This window comes from Raphanus sativus, chromosome 4, assembly GCF_000801105.2.
Source record: "Raphanus sativus cultivar WK10039 chromosome 4, ASM80110v3, whole genome shotgun sequence".
Classification (NCBI taxonomy): domain Eukaryota; kingdom Viridiplantae; phylum Streptophyta; class Magnoliopsida; order Brassicales; family Brassicaceae; genus Raphanus; species Raphanus sativus.
The window spans coordinates 51,938,048-51,955,082 of record NC_079514.1 but is presented as its reverse complement, the minus strand read 5'-3'; the positions used below and the strand labels follow the sequence as shown (position 1 = coordinate 51,955,082).

The following is a 17,035-nucleotide window of genomic DNA, read 5'->3' as shown; positions in this document are numbered from 1 at the left end:
ATTTAGGAATCCAGCAAATGGTGACTAATCATACGTATTGTCATAATCATCCACACAAAACCTTTTCATTGTTCACATCAACTATTTGTTTACAAGTAAGAAACTTTTTTTTGCTCCATACCTCTAGCATTTACTCTTATTATGAAATAATAAACTTCACAGTGAGAAAATGAGTTGATGCTGGTTTGTGTCCAGTGAGAATGATAATGTAACAGCAGAGATATCAGAAGGAAGTAGCATGGTTAAGTAGAAGCCTTTGCAAACCTAGAAGAAATACAAAAAGAAACTAGTTACTACTTTATACGGTCTTCGAGAATAAGACTGTTTAACTGTATAAACTTTCCATACGAAGCAGCTGGTGCTATGATCCTCTCGCCCCTTCTAACCAAATCTGAATAACTTTTGCCAGCAGAAACATCCTTTACCCATCAGCCGCATTGCTGATTGGGTGTTTTGTAAACACAAACCATCAAAGTTCGTAGCCATATTTACTTCAGGTGAAGACTCAGAGTATTCTGCTTGGGGAGATTGATTGTGTTGCTCCTCAGATTGACTTCAGAAACAGGGGAATGAACTGTTTGGCCGCACGCACTCTCCACCATTAGTGGAAATAGAAAACGCTTTTTAGGTGAAGAAGGTCTTTATCAAAGGCCTAGCCTAGCTAGAATATGACGGTTCGAATTATGTAACCAAAGAGGCAAAGATACGATCTTTGTCTCCAGTTAAGAAAGTATGTCCACTTTCATCAGAGCATCTCACACACTGAAAAGCACCACATAATAATAATAATACACCATGTTCATTTATGTTAGGAATATAAAACAGTCAACCATGTCATAAATACAAATAGACTAATAATTTGACATTGTTTTCCTCCATTTGAAGGCAAAACCAATCCTCTTCATTAAAAAAAAAGAAAAAGAAAAAGAAAAAGTAAAACCCAAAACTCTTGGAGTGGTCATCTGGTTATGGATGAACGGCTACTACTGGGATTCACATAATCTCGCTTCGTAAACAATCTGATTCTTGGAAGGCACTTTCCTAGCCTCACCTGTTCATAATCACACAAAAACTTTAATACTAGAGATGTATATATATATCTATATTGAATAAGAGAGGGATAGAGTGTGACAAACCTTCCAGCTCATTTTTCTTGCAATTCGATCACTTATCAACTCCAAAGCACTGATGATTTCTCTAAATGTTGGTCTTTTTGATGCCTCACTGTCCCAACATTCCTGGATTAACCTGGCGAACACAGACACATCCGTAAGCATCTCTCAAAGTAGAGTAGTCATCCATGTTTCAAAAACAGGCTCATGAATGTTTTGTCTATCTACGAAAAACTTACTCTCTTAACCCGAAAGGATATGATTTTGCTGGAGCATTGAATGGTGGACGTTCATCTTCAATATATGCTTTAGGAACTTCCGTTTCTTCTTTTAGATGGAATGGTACAAAGCCTTCTATCATCTGTTTAGTTTGTTAACCCCACCAACAACATTGTATTAGCCTCAAGACTTTGTAGCTCTGTGAATATAATCGGAATTTAATAAAAAGAAGTCTCATATAGCTCTCTCTCTCTCTCTCTCTCTCAGTTACTTTACCTCTTGTAAGATCAAAGCGAAAGAAAATACATCTACTTTTGTATCATACTCTTCATTCCTATACACTTCTGGCGCCATGTATCTCCCTGCGCATCCAGAAGAACAACAAGAGTATCATAAACATTCCAAAACACGGCCTTTATGTTCGAATCCGCCTTATATCTTGTCGAATTTCAGTTTTAGACACCAAAACACTAAACCTAAACCAAGGTTACCTAGCATTTTCTAAGCCAGCTCAAGGCAGGCCATAAACATATAAGTTTATCAGATAAGAGAACTTACAAGAACTGTCCAGCGAGGTAACAGGCCTGTCTTTTTTATCTTTCTTCTTAACTACCAGCAGCTTGCTGATTCCAAAGTCTGCAACTTTCAGATGTCCCGAATCATCCCGCAGTATGTTTCTGTTCTCTTACTTGACCAAATTAGAACCTTTCCGACTTTTTTGGATATGCAATATAGTAACAAATGAAAACATTTTGTAATGATATTATTTACAATGATGCAACAAAAGGGAAACTTACGGAGGCTCTAGGTCACAATGGATTATAGCTTCAGGTTTGTGCTCGTGCAAATAATTCATTCCCCTGCCAAAAGAAACAATTGAGATAATCAGAAGCCAATTTAATGTTTACTTCAACAGGTCGTGATATAAGATGAGCCTGCATAACGACGATTAATAATCAGCAGTGGCCACTTAACCTAGCAATTTCAAGTGCAAACTTCACTGCTTGCGCTGGCATTAGAGCCCCTTTCCTGTCTAGATATTGTCGAAGATCTCCCTACAGATAAACAAGAAATAATTTAGAACTGTAAAGCATAAATTCATGCAGTGAAGTTTCTCTTAAAAGTAAGTCATGCAGTCGAGGAAGTCGGGTAACTAGAGAAAACTATTGTTTAGTCCCAAAAAAACTTGCTCAAAAAAGGTTCTGATTGTATTTTGTAAGCTTTTTTTGAGATTTTCTCAACTCAATAATGCCAGGACATCTACAGGATACTCTCCAACTGCCAATGTTCATGAGCGATCTTTAAATCACAAATGTTCATCCTGATTGAGAAAGAATACCTTAGATAAATACTCTGTGACAATCATCATGGGGTTACTTTGAGTAACTGCCCCTAAAAACTGGACAACATTTGGATGGCGTATCTTTTGAAGCAATGCAAGCTCGTCCCTGAACGCATTCCTGGATACCAGAAGGATATTAAAAACCTTTTTATCACATAACTAGTTCAATAGTATTTAAAAAAAAAAAGAAGTGTAGTAAACTCACACTTTGTCTTCATCACTGAACATTTCCTCTCCAAAGGTTTTCACAGCCACATCAATTCCTCGCCATGAAGCCTTGTGAAAGGTACCCTATCGAGCCAAGACAATAACAACGAGGTGTGAATTAACCATACCTATAGGCTATAGCTAACACTCTTACTACTTACCTTTGAGATTTTGACAGAGTTAGAAAAATCAAGCTCTGAGGGATGAATCTCATACTCAGGAACTTCTCTATCAGTTAACACATGCATAGGAGGAATCTAAAAACCACAAAAAAAAACGATTATAACAAACAATTAATCATTCATCACACATCCATCAAACCAACAAGGGAGAGAACACGTCACCGTAGGCTTAGCACCATGCTTCTCCAAAAGCTGAATCACATCGTGATTTTTGTAATATACTGCATCTGCAAGAGGCTGTTAAGATCAATCACGAATCGTCAACAATCAATTATCATTGCACTTACAAATGTCAGATCACATAGCTCTGAGCCGTTCAACTATAATTCCTCTACTAAGATCATCCGATTTCAAAAGGATCGCTACTTGTGAGGCAATTCGTCGAACACATACTGAGCTATATGAGTCAACGAGAAGTCAAAATCAAAACCAAATATCAGAGTTCGAATCCGTACCGTACTTCCCCAACGATCCATGGAATTGACCTTAGCACCACGGCTAAGCAGCAGCTCAACGACGTCGGTGCGTCCCTGGCACGCGGCGACGTGGAGAGCAGTACGGCCGTCGATATCGCGGTAATCGACGTTAGTTCCCGAGTCCAGCATCTTGTTGATCCCTTCGATGTCGCCTTCGTTGGCTAGATACATTAGACGAATCGTCGGATCCACGATCCCGGCAGCCGCCGCCGCGGCGAACTCCTCGTCCTCGTCTTCGGTTAGGGCGTCCGTCGGGGTTCTTGAGTCCGGCGCTAAAGAAGATTGCCTTCCGAGCTTGAATCTCGCCGGAGATTTGGGCTTAATCGTTGTCATGTTTGGCAGAGAGAGCGAGATGAGCTGTAGATTGAACTGTAACGGCAGCAACCGAATAAATTAAATTAATAAATAAGAAAAAAGCATATCCAATTGGAGTAAGGTATTAAGGGTTTGCCTCTTAATGCGGGTCAAGTATCATACTCGTTTTGTACTCTAGGTTTTATGTACTTAAATGATTTAATTAATTATCTATTTCATCACTTGCTTTATTCAAATCTAATAACATTTTTTGTAATAAATTCATTAACTAACGAAAAGGTAACGAAAACAATACAAACAAGAACTACGATGATTTATGCAAAACAAAGAGATAAGGAGTGATACAAAAGTGTGAAAAGAGATCTAAATGAAATTAATTACCTAAGCGCTTTAAATGATGAATAATAGTATATTTAACCAAGGAATATCATAATTTGTGATTTCTTTGCATTTGTAATTTTGTATGTAAAGAGAAGTATGTCTTATGCGTTTAATTATCATAAATCTTGTAAAAAAGGAAGATAATTTTTGGAATAAACGTTAAAAGTTTGGTTGGGGATCATATAATTGATGAAATAGTACGTAAAGTTAACATACTTTTTTTTATAAACTGCATTTGAGAATATGTTGATGGTCACAGATAAAATGTGATATGTATATGATCTATAACGGGCCCGAGAATCATGTATAAATCGACTAACGTGCTTTTCCCTTATGAGCAGATCGATAGAGCACTTCTATTATTTATAAATTTTCATGATTATCTTCATTTATTCATTGCTAATAATACTGTTTCGTGTGAGAAGAAATGTATAAGGGTAACGGTCAGAGAATCCATTAACGTGTAATGAGAGTAGATTCACGCCAACCATGCCTCAAAAGCTAGAAGTATAGTGATAACAAGTGTGTGAATAGACACTATAAGAATAAGCATAGTGAGTTTCAATTAGCACTCACTCACCTCCTTTCTTCTTTTAAGGTGAAAATGGAAAAGGGGATTGCTCGTTTGGCCGTTCTCTCTGCCCACTTGGAGGTGTCTGATCAGGTCATGCAGCCGGGGATCGAGCCATGGTGCACATCGGGTGCTAGTGTACCGCATGGATCTCTTAAAGGAAGCTTGACCATCGTCGATGAGCGCACAGGAAAGAAGTACCAGGTCCCAGTCGCAGAGGATGGTACCGTTAAATCCATTGATCTTAAGAAGGTATAATTTTTTGAAAAATTGTTATTGACATGTAGAAAGTCCTAAGATTTAAGGGGTCATATTTTTTTTTGTGATTTATCTTAATATATAAGAATTAGACAAGTTGCGACCCATACGACATATATACAAAACCACTTTAAAGTTTGAGGACCAATGTGAATGTTTCATTTGACCATGCTCTTTTTTTTTCTTTTTGAACAACTCATTTGACCATGCTCATAAAGGACCATGTTGACAAGCATGCAGTTGATTAGAGATGCATGTTGTGTGTAAATTAAATCGATTATACATGTTGATTAGAGATGCGTGCAGTTGGTAAGAGATGCATGTTGTCAGTGGCGGACCCAGAGATTTATTTTACCGGTGTCACATATATATAATTTTTAAAAACAAAAAAATATGGTGTTATTAGGGGATTGAACGTGGGTTTATGGGGTGTCAAAGAGAGCAAAATAACCATTTTTGCTACAAATTCTTTAGAATACTCTATACAATTTCATATATTTGACTATTTTAGGGGTGTTAAGTGATCCCCCTCAGACCTTAGTAGATCCGCCTCTGCATGTTGTGTGTATATATTTTACCAAAAAAAAATGTTGCGTGTATTTTTAAAAAAAATTGTCTCAATATTTAAGAATACATGTTGTAGGCCTGGGCGTTCGGGTACCCGTTGGCGTTCGGGTCGGGTTTTTCGGATTTTCGGGTTTTCGGATTTACGCTCCTAGGTCCCATAGTAAAATTTCATTAGTACGGGTCGGGTTCGGATAATAACACTTCGGGTTCGGTTAAAAATTATATTGCATCCTAAAACCCATAAAGTAACCATATATCTTTCGGGTTCGGGTTATATCGGTTCGGTTCGGATATAACCAAAGTAAAAAAAAACAAAAACTTAAAGAAAAATATAAAGAAAAACAACTAAATTAATAAAAATTAATCTATCATACATAAAATTGCTAAAATAACAATAAAATGTTAAATCAAGCATGAAAACAAACATTATTTGTAAACAATATACATTATATTATAGAGAGTATACTTGTTATTCCAATGAACAAATTATAAATTACTTATTTATAACTAATTGTGTACTTAAAATATTTTTAATATTGTTAACATTGTTAATATTTATTATTATATATCATATTACCACGAATATTAAATTTAATAACTAAAATACTTATATATATATTTCAAAATATTTATATTAGCTATTAGTTTCGGGTTTTTCGGGTTACCCGTTCGGGTTCGGTTAATAACACTTCGGGTTCGGATATTTTTTATACCATCCTACAAAACCCATTCGGGTATTTTTACATTTCGGGTCGGATAACGGGTCGGATTTTTCGGTTCGGGTTCGGTTCGGATTTCGGGTTCCGGATATTATGCCCAGGCCTAACATGTTGTGTGCATATTATTTTTATCGATCAGAGGTGGATTTATATATATGTTTGGTTGGTCGTGCAGATAGCGACGGGGAAAGATGACAAGGGGCTTAAGTTATACGATCCGGGTTACTTGAACACAGCTCCTGTACGATCTTCCATTTCTTACACTGATGGAGATTTAGGAATTCTACGTTATAGGGGATACCCAATTGAAGAGTTGGCTGAGAGTAGTACTTTTGTCGAGGTTGCTTATCTCCTTAGTAAGTTCTGCATCATCATCATCATCATCATCATCATCATCATCATCATCATCATCAAGTAGCTTCTATTTGCATGTTGCTCATGGTATTTCTTGTTTTTTATCTTGCAGTTTATGGAAACCTGCCTTCTCAAAGTCAGCTAGCTGATTGGGAGTTAGCGATTTTTCAGCATTCAGCTGTCCCACAAGGATTATTGGTGAGTTTCTTGACAAATAACTTTTTTGACAATTTAGGAACATGCAATCTATATATAATAGCTTTTTAAATTTGTGAGTTAAAGCGAATGTTTTATATGACGGTTCCTAGAGCTGGTGGTTATCGTGAATATAACCATGTGTATACGATGTCTAACCATTTTACCACCTAACAGTTAATACGGACAAGTCACATCTATCTTTGGAAATATTAGGCCATTTTTTTTAAATTGAGGCATTTGTATATCTGATGACTGTAGTAATAGATTCTTGCTGTTGATTCTAATAATTGCATTTCTGAATATTTTCTTTAGGATATGATTCAGTCCATGCCTCAAGATGCATATCCAACGGGTGCCTTTGTCAGTGCAATGAGTGCACTTTCTCTCTTTCATCCTGATGCAAACCCTGCTCATATGGTAATTCTTTTTTTCTGAAAGCGCGCGTTCTTCATTTGCTATGTTCTTGATTTCATGAAAATTCATATTGGATGCAGGGCCAAGATGTTTACAAGTCAGCACAAGTTCGTGATAAACAGATATTTTGTATTCTTGGACAGGTATTGTTGTGTCTATTGATTTGGTGCCCTAATCAATGTATATATAACATAATTTATGTCATGTACAGGCATCTACAATTGCAGCAGCTGCTTTTTTGAGGACGGAAGGGAAGCCTCATGTTCTTCCTTTGAGCAACCTTTCTTATACAGAGAACTTACTCTATATGCTGAACTCAATGTAAGCCACTATATCTCCCCATCTTTGATTGGTTATAAACGCTTGTATCTGAAGGAAGTAAACTTACTACTTCAGTCAGTGTTGATGTGTTTTTTTCTTCAAACCTGTCCCTAACATGATATATATTCCTCTCATCTTCCATTGGTTACAGGGGAAATAGGTTTTACAAGCCTAATCCTCGTCTAGCTCGAGTGTTGGACACCATTTTCATACTGCATTGTGAACATGAAATGAATTGCTCCACTGCTGCTGCTCTGCATCTTTCCTCTAGGTATTAAGAGCACTTCCATCCATGGTTTGAGGATGGGGTTCTCAAAGAGTGTGATCAAATGCTAATTATTAGTAAAGTAATAAATGAGCTCTCAAAACCTTAGATACCCATTTAATAGTTTCTCAAATGATACTTTTGAGAACCCATCTATTACTTTACTAATAATTAGCATTTAATCACTTTTTTAGAACTCCATCCTTATCATGGATGATATCACTGTTCAGAGATTTTTCATTTAGGTCTGCTATGAGATATATGTTTTAATCAGTATATTTGTATTTGTGTAGTGGCGTTGATGTATACACTGCTATTGGGGCAGCTACTGGAGCCATTAATGGTCCACTTCATGGTGGTGCAGTTGAGGCTGTGCCTAAGATGTTATCAGAGATTGGGACTGTTGAAAATATTCCAGAGTTCATCGAACGCGTGAAGAATAAGTAATTCAATATACTAAGACTCGATAGTATCTGGACTGCGTCGAGTCATTACATTAATGTTAATTATTTTCTCTCAGGAAGAGGAAGCTATCAGGTTTTGGGCACCGCATTTACAGAAACTACGACCCAAGAGCAAAAGTCCTTAAGAAACTGGCAGATGAAGTATTCTCCATCTTTGGAAAGGATCCTCTCTTTGAGGTATTTTAGATTCTTGTATCTATCTTGGTTGGTGGTTTGTTGAAAATGTACGGTTTAAGAAAGATTTGATTTATGATGTAATTAGGTAGCAGCTGTTCTTGAGAAGACGGCGCTCACTGATGAATATTTTATTAAGAGAAAGCTTTACCCAAATGTTGATTTCTACTCTGGATTAGTCTGTAGGTAAGAGACATGGATGAGTCAATCTGACTAAAAATCTTGCTAACCATTAAGTTCTCTACCTGAAACTTTTGTTTTGTCAACTGAAATGGGCAAAAACACAGGGTAATGGGAATTCCATCACATTTCATCATAGTCTCGCGTATTGCTGGATACTTGTCACACTGGCGTGAGTCGCTAGATGATCCTGACACCAAGATCATGAGGCCCCAGCAGGTAAATACACTCTCTGATAAGTCACTGGCTTGAAAAGGTTGTTTGGCTCATGGTCAATAATATATACATTATGCTTCTTTGTTATATCAAGATGCTATTAGTTTTTGCTCATGGCTCATTGTACTGTGTGGCTGCACAGGCCTATAATGGAGTGTGGCTAAGGCATTACGAGCCAGTGAGAGAAAGAATTATCAAGTGATTTGGATTCAAATAAGGTTGGTTATTGAAATGGGCACTACCAGTGGGTGAGACAAAGAACTTCAATATATATATTGTATCTGTATTATGTGAAAATAAAATATGTTGGTGTGGATATAATTATAAGTAATTTGTAAGATGTGAAAATAAAATGTTGTATTTGTGTGATATATGAACTTTTTGTTTTTGTAATATATATGTGAAAACAAAATATGATGTTGAGGATATAATATTTAAGCTTTGAAAATAAAAATGAAAATAAAAATCTAGGTGCCACAGCATTTTTAAGATTATTATGTTGTTTATAACATTCAGAGTCAAAAGTAAACCAAATGAAAACAGTAAGATATAGCTGAACACCAATCTCGCATCCAACATGAAAATTTATCCTCCTCAATCATTTGGAACTTTTTTTTTTTTTGGTAAAATGTTAATATTATACCATTTTCAATTTTTCACATTGTTGCAAGCAACTTATTGCACAGGAAAGAAACAACAACAACACAGCACAACAACTCAAGCAACTTTTAAGGAGGTCTAAAAGAAGTAAAATAAAGGAGGAGGAGAGAAGGGCCGACTGGAGATGAAGCTGGGATTGATAGAAGCCGGTCACGGAGTAGTCTGTCGAGAGCCAAGCTGACTGCGGAGGAGCTTGTTGACACTGACGTGAAGATGCGGGAGTTTCTTTCCTTCCAAATCAGGTAGATAGTCGATTGGAAGATGAGCTTTAGGAGAATGACTTGGTCCCTGCTAACAAGGCGAGAGGGAGATAGAATCCAAGCTGCAGCTGCGTGCAGGTCCGCGGGAGGGTTGCCCCTGATTTGAGACGCGAACCCCTGCCAGATAGCAGCAGAGAAACTACACTCAAAGAATAAGTGGTGGTGCGTTTCCAGAGCAGATGAACACAGCACACACTCAGCCGGAACATTTAAGCCCCACCTACGCAGTCTGTCCTTTATGGGAAGACGTCGCAGCAGAGCCAACCAAGCCATAAATGTGTTCCTAGGAATATTTTCCTTGAACCAAATAGCTTTCTGCCAAAACACAGTTGGTGTCGGAGTCCGCAAATACTCCCAAGTTGCCTTAGAAGAGAACGCTGGACGGAAAGTATCCGGTGACTTCCGCCATAAAAATCGATCAGGACCCCTAACAGAATCTGGTGGCTCTATTGCAGTAATAGCAATCTGAATGGACTGCATCTCCTGCGATCTTGCAGCTGGTAATCTCCAAGAGCCATTAGTAGTTGCATCAAAGACAACCGCACTCTTCCTAACCCGAAGCCCACGAGGACCAGAAACTCCTGCAATCTCAAACAATGGTCCCAAGCTTGTCCAAGAATCAAATCAGAAACTTGCCACCTTGCCATTCCCTATATCACATCTCATAAGATCAGACAATAAAGGTCTCAGTTCCAGCATACTCCTAACAGTGGGAGAATGTCTCGGCGAATCCTGAAGCTGCCAGTATCCAGTCCGGTAGAATATATGATTTTTCATCCATTTTGCTAGCAGCGATTCAGGCTCAGAGAAAAAAGACCACACTCGCTTTAGTCGGAAGACAATCTCAAATTCCTCCAGGTGTCTAAGCCCAAGCCCTCCTTCTGTCTTTGGCTTACAGATGTCTGTCCAAGCAACCCGAGATCCCCCATCATTTGGAACTTCTCACCACAAATTATTATAAACTTCTGCCCCTCAATCTTCGAAATAATCTTCATCTTTAAGATCAAAACGCTTTCTTGAATGCATTCTTTTTTTATTTGATCAAAAAAAAAGAATGCTAATTGTAATTTTAATGAGGGGAAAATGTTAATTTAATGATTGCCTGAATTTTTGTCCGTAGCTGTGTGGCACAACGTGGGATAAGTGCAAAGAAGGGGCCCACAAAGGGTCCAGATTAAGACACGAAGTCAGGTCCCACCATAGATGAGCTGTTTTATTAATTTTATCATGTTTTAGCAAAACAAGCCCTTCATATTTGCAATTAATTACACAATAACCCCCAATCTTTCATCCACGATCTGCGACGAGGTCGAATACGATCGTTCTCTCTTCTCACGCCTGTCGACACTTCTTAAAAAAAACAAATTTTCAATTTTCTCCACGGCCATCTCTCTCCTCTGTCTTCTTCTCAATCTATCTCAGTGATCTACTCGCAAAGAAGTCTCCTCGAGAAAAGCCCAGGTATGTCATCTTGAATCTTATTCTTGTCTCTCTCAATTGTGATCAAGATTTCATCTTTAGAGGATCTGTGCAAGGATATATCCTAGAAAATTTATCTAAAGTCTTAGACTTTGATTCATTATGGTAACCGTTGATGGATCTCTCTTTTGGATCCTTAGAGATGCTCTGTTTTCCGATGAAACAGAGTTGCTCTGTTTCTGATGAAACAGAGTTTACTAGATTTAAAGATTCATCTCTATTTGTCAATGATCTTATGTTGTTGTTGTTGTTATCTGATTCGGATTGGTTTCATTTTGAGTAGTTTTTGAAAAATGGCTGGCCAAAACGCGCGTTTGAATGTGGTTCCCACCGTTACAATGCTCGGCGTAATGAAAGCTCGTCTCGTTGGTGCCACAAGAGGCCACGCTCTCCTCAAGAAGAAGAGCGACGCTTTAACCGTTCAGTTCAGGGCCCTTCTCAAGAAGATCGTAACGGCCAAGGAATCAATGGGAGACATGATGAAGACATCGTCTTTCGCTCTAACCGAAGTCAAGTACGTCGCTGGCGAGAATGTCAAACACGTTGTCCTCGAGAACGTCAAAGAAGCCACGCTCAAAGTTCGGTCCAGACAAGAGAACATCGCTGGCGTGAAGCTCCCCAAGTTCGATCACTTCTCCGAAGGCGAGACCAAGAATGACTTAACCGGTTTAGCTAGAGGTGGACAGCAGGTGCAAGCGTGCCGTGTGGCTTACGTGAAAGCTATTGAAGTGCTTGTTGAGCTTGCTTCTCTCCAGACTTCGTTCTTGACGCTTGATGAAGCGATCAAGACGACTAATCGGAGGGTTAACGCTTTGGAGAATGTGGTGAAACCGAAGATAGAGAATACGATTAGTTACATCAAGGGAGAGCTTGATGAGCTTGAGAGGGAAGACTTCTTCAGGTTGAAGAAGATTCAGGGATACAAGAGGAGGGAAGTGGAGAGACAAGCAGCTAATGCGAAGGCGTTTGCTGAAGAGATGGTTCTTGAAGGGATCTCTATGCAGAGAGGGATATCGATAAACGCTGCTAGGAACTTGCTTGTTGGTGGTGGAGAGAAGGATGCAGACATTATTTTCTGAGCTGATTGCTTGGTTTCTATTTTTCTTTATTCATCAGACTGATGTTTCTTCAAATAAATTGGATTTTGATGCAGATGAAATATTGAATCATCTTTGGATTGTGCTTTTGCTATAATTTCCCTCATGAAATTTGTGATTATACTGGTAATGGATGAACTTTATGAGTTATTTCAATAAGTTTGAAGATGTATTACTGATGATATTATTAACTTGATGTATATTCTCTAGTTGTGAATGTATCTGAGTTCGTTGCCGGTCTAAGATGTAGGTCCATAATCTGTTTACATGAAACTTACTCAGGAGAGAAGAAATGGCATCACACACTAGGCCAAGTTCTTTGCTTAATGTATCAGCTTCAACGGTATCAATATAAGTAGAGAAAAAACAACTCAAACCAAGAAGGGATATAAATTTCATTACAATACAAAAAGCTTATCATATCCCTTGTTTATATGTTTATCGAGCCCAAGGAAACAGTGATGCTTATTTCTTGCTAACATATGTTTCATGAAAAATGTATAGTTCCATGGTTATAGAGGAAAGAAAATTGTCCTCAATATAGTACCATCATACTCAAGCCAGCAAAAAGATATTCTTATCCGGCTTCTAGCTTTAAACTCTACGCATTAGAGCTTTACTCGCTGTGCCACAGGTAATGGAGGAAACTTTCCTTTTTGGTCGTCAATGCTGCCTGTAGATGAAATACTGTATCATCTTGGATTGTGCTTTACTAGGAAGATTTGTGATTATTCCTGGGATTCAAACTATTGGTGGGTTGAAATACAATTACAAATGAGATAATGATGTGAAAAAGTACTTGTGAAGCTTTAAGGATAAGTCATGTAAACATACTGTTTTTTTTTTTCACATACTTGGTAAACATACTTAGTACCTTCATTTTCATAAAGAAACAACTATCTTGGCACACTAGCTAGGACACACAATAGCAAGCTTTTTTCTTTCAAATCTGATATAAAAAACCTAATCTATCAAAACACTGTAATAATGTATATATAGTAAAAAAGAGAACTGTAGATCAGTAGATGTTACACTGATGATGACAGTAGTAGCTTTTGATGTATCCTTTCCTGTTTGGCGTCTCTAGTTGAATGAAAGGTTTAAATTCGTTATGGTAACTATATATAAGACACAAATGTACACGGTACAAACGTGACTTTTCTCAGTTTTCTGGTATGATTCTTCCTCAACATCACAACCACTTTAAGATTTAGGTCATGATGTGAGCATGGTACTTGTTCACGAGAGAAGACATGGCATTATCATATGACACTAGGGTATTTTCCTTGCTTAACTTATCAGCTTTTACGGAATTAATATAAGTGGAGAAAGAATAACTCAAAGCAAGAAATTAAAAGTGATATGAACTTGCATTACAATTACAAAAACTTCACATCCCCTATTTCTAACAAAAAGGCCATTTATTCAGCTATGAACAACGCCAGAAATAGCTACCCTGATGTTCCAAATAAATCCGATAAATATGACTCGGATACAAAATCATCATCAGGTCCAGTAGTGATTTAGTCAGTAGACTTTCTTTCCTAATCATATATATATTAATGTCTTGGTTCTTATACTACATTAACAAGAACTTGAGAAGCGAAACCTCAAGAAACTCTCAACGTTATTCCGGTGAAGAAGACGAGAAGAGATGCAGAGTGTGTTTAGAAGACTTTGAGTATTTGAGCCCAAGGAAACGGTGATGCTCGCTCACCCCATGCAAACATATGTTTCATGAGGAATATATAGTTCCAAGGGACAGTGTCCACTTTTGTAGATTCATCATTCTCAAGCCGACAAGACCTGACTATTAATCGAGTGTTAGCTCAGATCTACCCGGAGACATGACAGTAAACGATCTCTACACTTTAGAGTTCAGAGTCTTCAGACCTAATTAATCTTTGTGGTTTGAGCAATGAAGGAAACTTTTTGTTAGTTCCAGGATGCGTCTTAAATCTCTATGCACGCCAAAAAATGCATTTGTTGGGTCTAAAAGAAGATTATTTTTTATGACTACTATTAATATGAGTTTAATGAATTGTAAAGTGATTTGATTCACATAATAATATTCAAATTCTAAAACGGATATCTTTTCCTAATACATTTTTGCTCTCCTGTCCGTTCCTTTCTTCATAAACGCTTTGTTGTATCAAAAACATTATTTATTTTTGGTCAAAAACATTATATTTATTTTATTACTTATTATTTTTTATGAATCATATGAATCCACCATTGATACACCTTTACAGTGGGACAAGAAAAAGGTTCCATTCTTAGGTTTTGGCTACACACAACTCATCTAGAACTATCACAGAAAGGAACGGCGCCAAAATCACACATCTGTCTTTGCTCCTCCGTACCCACCGTTCCACGGCGGAACACGGAGGCGCAGTCAGGCAAATCTCCAAGATCACCGTACAGTGATTCATCTTCCTCTCCCCCTACTGAAAAACCACTCTCTAGTGTTACGTCCAAGAAACTCCCACCGTAAGAAGAACCAGAGGATGATGAGATGGACGCGTCGTAGAACCACCCGAACTCGCCGACTTCGCTGTAGCAGCCACCTAGTAGCAACGGAGAATCCACGTGGCTTAGGTCTAGTCCCACCGGTTCCTCGGCCGCGACGGTTGCTTCTTCTTCCTCTTCTTCGTCTTCTTCCATGTTCTCTTCTTTCTTGGCGGTTTTGAGGACGACGGCGGTGGTTCGGTGGTGATGGTGGTGGGATTTGTTGTTGGCGGCGGAGGGGAAAGGGTGGTTGTGGTCACAGGCGTAAGTTATCATGAGCTTTGAGGGGTCCACACGACTTCTCTCCACCTGCTTCCTCGCCGGACATCCTTTTGAACTGCTACATCTGTAATATCCCCTGAGAGATCCACCAAACACAAAAAGTGATTAAGTTTTAACTTTTTAGCAAAAACCAAAAAGACAAACTGGATAATACACAAACTAATAAAGTAAATAGAGATTAATAGTAAAATTAACAAATTTTACGTTTTTAATTAAATATGTAAATATCGTTTTAATAAAATGAACAAAAGTTTTACAAAGAGTTTGTAGACAAATTGTAGGACCTAATCTAATTGGTTTAACTGTAAAAAAGGTAAAAGAACATGGAACGAACACGACAATCGGTAAAGAGAAAATGTTTTAAAATCATGAAAAAGTTAAATTAACATGTTTGATCAAAAAAAGAAGAAGTTAAATCAACATGATTGTTTTTTTTTTGGTAAAATAACATGATTGTTAACTTGACAATATAATTTTCTTAGAAACAAACTGCAGTCAGATAAAAAAACTTTAAAAATATTTTCCATAAAATCCAGCTCAAAAGAAATGAAATAAAAAATTTAGAATATAAATATCGGCACGTTAAACACATGTATGTAAAATGCTTTTCCTTTTTGTGCGCATTACCCTTTGTAGCTTTTGTCTTAGATTAGAATCAAGATCTAGACCTACTTTAATATTTTCATCACCTCCAAGGTTATTATTATGAAAGTAAAGCAAAACCTTATAGATAATTTAATTTAACTAATGATGACTCATCAAATCGTTTGGTAATTAAGATTTATTAACGTTAGAAAAGAGACCAAGAACGAAGGAGCTCGCGCGTGAAACCACGCAATATCAGACGCGATCCGTTATTTTAAAAACTCAACGATGTGCGCATGTTAGGCCAACCACCGTCTAGACTTAACATACGCAGCCGCCACTGAGGATAAAACGGTAAATTTACCTGGGATAAGGCGAACCTTTGATCGGCTTTTGTCCGTACTTTCTCCAAGCCCAGGAATCAGACGGTGGATATACCTCTCCTCTACTCTTAGATCCTTCCACGTCAGCAATCGGAACCGAGACAACTCTCTTCTCCATGTTCCTCCTACTATACACAACCGTCACATTTTCAGACCATTGTTGTCTCGAAAAAACATTAACAATTCGTAATAGCATAGAGCCAAGCTACAAAACCTTTTCTTTGGAGTTGGTTTTGAGATCTTGGAGTCTTCACAAGAAGAAGGAGACTCAGGAACGACGTCGTTGTATGTCTCATCTTCTTCGTCGTCAGATTCTTGAATTCCTCTACGGTGCATGGTTGATATCTCGACCGTACGATTCCAGGGAACGAATGATGTTTTTGTTTTCTGTTGGTGGCGATGATTAAGAAGGTGATTAGTGAGAGGGTTTTAATCAATGAGATGTGGTTATTATTCTAGACTTGTTTTATGGGACGTGCAGGCAAATATCAAAGGTGTTATACTATTATTATATTCGGTATTTGAATAGAATATGACCAGTTGTTTTCTAGTCATTTGTTTATTTCTTTTGAAAGGTTCTCTCGTGGGAATTATTATTTTTTATACTATGAGGTTTGCTTATTGCTGATCAAATGATTTATTTAATTAGCTGGACATTTTGATTAAGTCTATGCAAATCTTTATTTTAGTTTATTATCCGCATCTGATCTAGTGTAGACTGTGATCTTTTAATTTTTGCTGTCCATGTAATATAAAAAGAAAATCATATATGCACACACATATGCTCGTTTTTGTACTATCCAAAATGAAGCTAAGTACAACTAAACTAACTCTAATTAATAAAAA

General features: G+C 37.5%; 5 protein-coding genes across 6 annotated transcripts; 2 read left to right on the top strand and 3 right to left on the bottom strand.

Moving 5' to 3' along the window:
- Positions 1–780: 780 nt before the first annotated feature.
- LOC108851617 (integrin-linked protein kinase 1-like) lies at positions 781–3,969 on the bottom strand. The gene is made up of 12 exons (XM_018625074.2): positions 3,518–3,969; positions 3,225–3,299; positions 3,042–3,137; positions 2,879–2,964; positions 2,671–2,791; positions 2,307–2,386; positions 2,129–2,191; positions 1,890–2,008; positions 1,608–1,693; positions 1,352–1,473; positions 1,137–1,248; positions 781–1,051 (listed from the first exon to the last, which is right to left on the bottom strand). The coding sequence occupies exons 1-12, from the start codon at positions 3,869–3,871 to the stop codon at positions 959–961; spliced, it is 1,407 nt and encodes a 468-aa protein (XP_018480576.1). The 5' UTR covers positions 3,872–3,969; the 3' UTR covers positions 781–958.
- An 869-nt stretch (positions 3,970–4,838) lies between these two features.
- Positions 4,839–9,191, top strand: LOC108851251 (citrate synthase 2, peroxisomal-like). Its single transcript, XM_057008432.1, has 12 exons — positions 4,839–5,057; positions 6,525–6,705; positions 6,816–6,901; positions 7,214–7,318; positions 7,396–7,458; positions 7,527–7,636; positions 7,788–7,907; positions 8,195–8,344; positions 8,422–8,542; positions 8,628–8,725; positions 8,827–8,938; positions 9,078–9,191. Exons 1-12 carry the CDS (start codon positions 4,839–4,841, stop codon positions 9,135–9,137), a joined length of 1,425 nt encoding a protein of 474 aa, XP_056864412.1. The 3' UTR covers positions 9,138–9,191.
- Positions 9,192–9,663: 472 nt separating this feature from the next.
- LOC108851250 (uncharacterized) lies at positions 9,664–10,784 on the bottom strand. Its single transcript, XM_018624656.1, has 3 exons — positions 10,752–10,784; positions 10,488–10,593; positions 9,664–10,436 (listed from the first exon to the last, which is right to left on the bottom strand). The coding sequence occupies exons 1-3, from the start codon at positions 10,782–10,784 to the stop codon at positions 9,664–9,666; spliced, it is 912 nt and encodes a 303-aa protein (XP_018480158.1).
- A 360-nt stretch (positions 10,785–11,144) lies between these two features.
- LOC130511982 (V-type proton ATPase subunit D) lies at positions 11,145–12,603 on the top strand. The gene is made up of 2 exons (XM_057009994.1): positions 11,145–11,316; positions 11,618–12,603. Exon 2 carries the CDS (start codon positions 11,628–11,630, stop codon positions 12,411–12,413), a length of 786 nt encoding a protein of 261 aa, XP_056865974.1. The 5' UTR covers positions 11,145–11,316; positions 11,618–11,627; the 3' UTR covers positions 12,414–12,603.
- A 1,989-nt stretch (positions 12,604–14,592) lies between these two features.
- LOC108852431 (probable WRKY transcription factor 69) lies at positions 14,593–16,747 on the bottom strand. 2 transcript variants are annotated; one of them, XM_018625935.2, is made up of 3 exons: positions 16,404–16,747; positions 16,171–16,314; positions 14,593–15,297 (listed from the first exon to the last, which is right to left on the bottom strand). In XM_018625935.2, the coding sequence occupies exons 1-3, from the start codon at positions 16,523–16,525 to the stop codon at positions 14,730–14,732; spliced, it is 834 nt and encodes a 277-aa protein (XP_018481437.1). In that variant the 5' UTR covers positions 16,526–16,747; the 3' UTR covers positions 14,593–14,729. The 2 variants fall into 2 exon arrangements, with proteins under 2 accessions (XP_018481437.1, XP_018481436.1); XM_018625934.2 differs by having other exon boundaries at positions 14,594–15,297; positions 16,171–16,317; positions 16,404–16,742.
- Between the last annotated feature and the right edge of the window lie 288 nt (positions 16,748–17,035).

What these genes read in the sequence shown, in the direction of transcription:
- LOC108851617 (XM_018625074.2), bottom strand. Translation starts at nt 3,871, where the DNA reads ATGACAACGATTAAGCCCAAATCTCCGGCGAGATTCAAGCTCGGAAGG. An exon ending in AGCATGGTGCTAAGCCTACG is followed by an intron (nt 3,138 to 3,224) that starts GTGACGTGTTCT and finishes TGTGGTTTTTAG; the next exon opens with ATTCCTCCTATGCATGTGTT. An exon ending in TCACAGAGTATTTATCTAAG is followed by an intron (nt 2,387 to 2,670) that starts GTATTCTTTCTC and finishes GTTTATCTGTAG; the next exon opens with GGAGATCTTCGACAATATCT.
- LOC130511982 (XM_057009994.1), top strand. Translation starts at nt 11,628, where the DNA reads ATGGCTGGCCAAAACGCGCGTTTGAATGTGGTTCCCACCGTTACAATG.
- LOC108851251 (XM_057008432.1), top strand. Translation starts at nt 4,839, where the DNA reads ATGGAAAAGGGGATTGCTCGTTTGGCCGTTCTCTCTGCCCACTTGGAG. An exon ending in CGAGGTTGCTTATCTCCTTA is followed by an intron (nt 6,706 to 6,815) that starts GTAAGTTCTGCA and finishes TTTATCTTGCAG; the next exon opens with TTTATGGAAACCTGCCTTCT. An exon ending in CTGTCCCACAAGGATTATTG is followed by an intron (nt 6,902 to 7,213) that starts GTGAGTTTCTTG and finishes TATTTTCTTTAG; the next exon opens with GATATGATTCAGTCCATGCC.
- LOC108851250 (XM_018624656.1), bottom strand. Translation starts at nt 10,784, where the DNA reads ATGGGGGATCTCGGGTTGCTTGGACAGACATCT. An exon ending in GGTTGCTTGGACAGACATCT is followed by an intron (nt 10,594 to 10,751) that starts GTAAGCCAAAGA and finishes GGATACTGGCAG; the next exon opens with CTTCAGGATTCGCCGAGACA. An exon ending in AGGGAATGGCAAGGTGGCAA is followed by an intron (nt 10,437 to 10,487) that starts GTTTCTGATTTG and finishes TTGAGATTGCAG; the next exon opens with GAGTTTCTGGTCCTCGTGGG.
- LOC108852431 (XM_018625934.2), bottom strand. Translation starts at nt 16,525, where the DNA reads ATGCACCGTAGAGGAATTCAAGAATCTGACGACGAAGAAGATGAGACA. An exon ending in AAACCAACTCCAAAGAAAAG is followed by an intron (nt 16,318 to 16,403) that starts GTTTTGTAGCTT and finishes GGTTGTGTATAG; the next exon opens with TAGGAGGAACATGGAGAAGA. An exon ending in AAAGGTTCGCCTTATCCCAG is followed by an intron (nt 15,298 to 16,170) that starts GTAAATTTACCG and finishes TGGATCTCTCAG; the next exon opens with GGGATATTACAGATGTAGCA.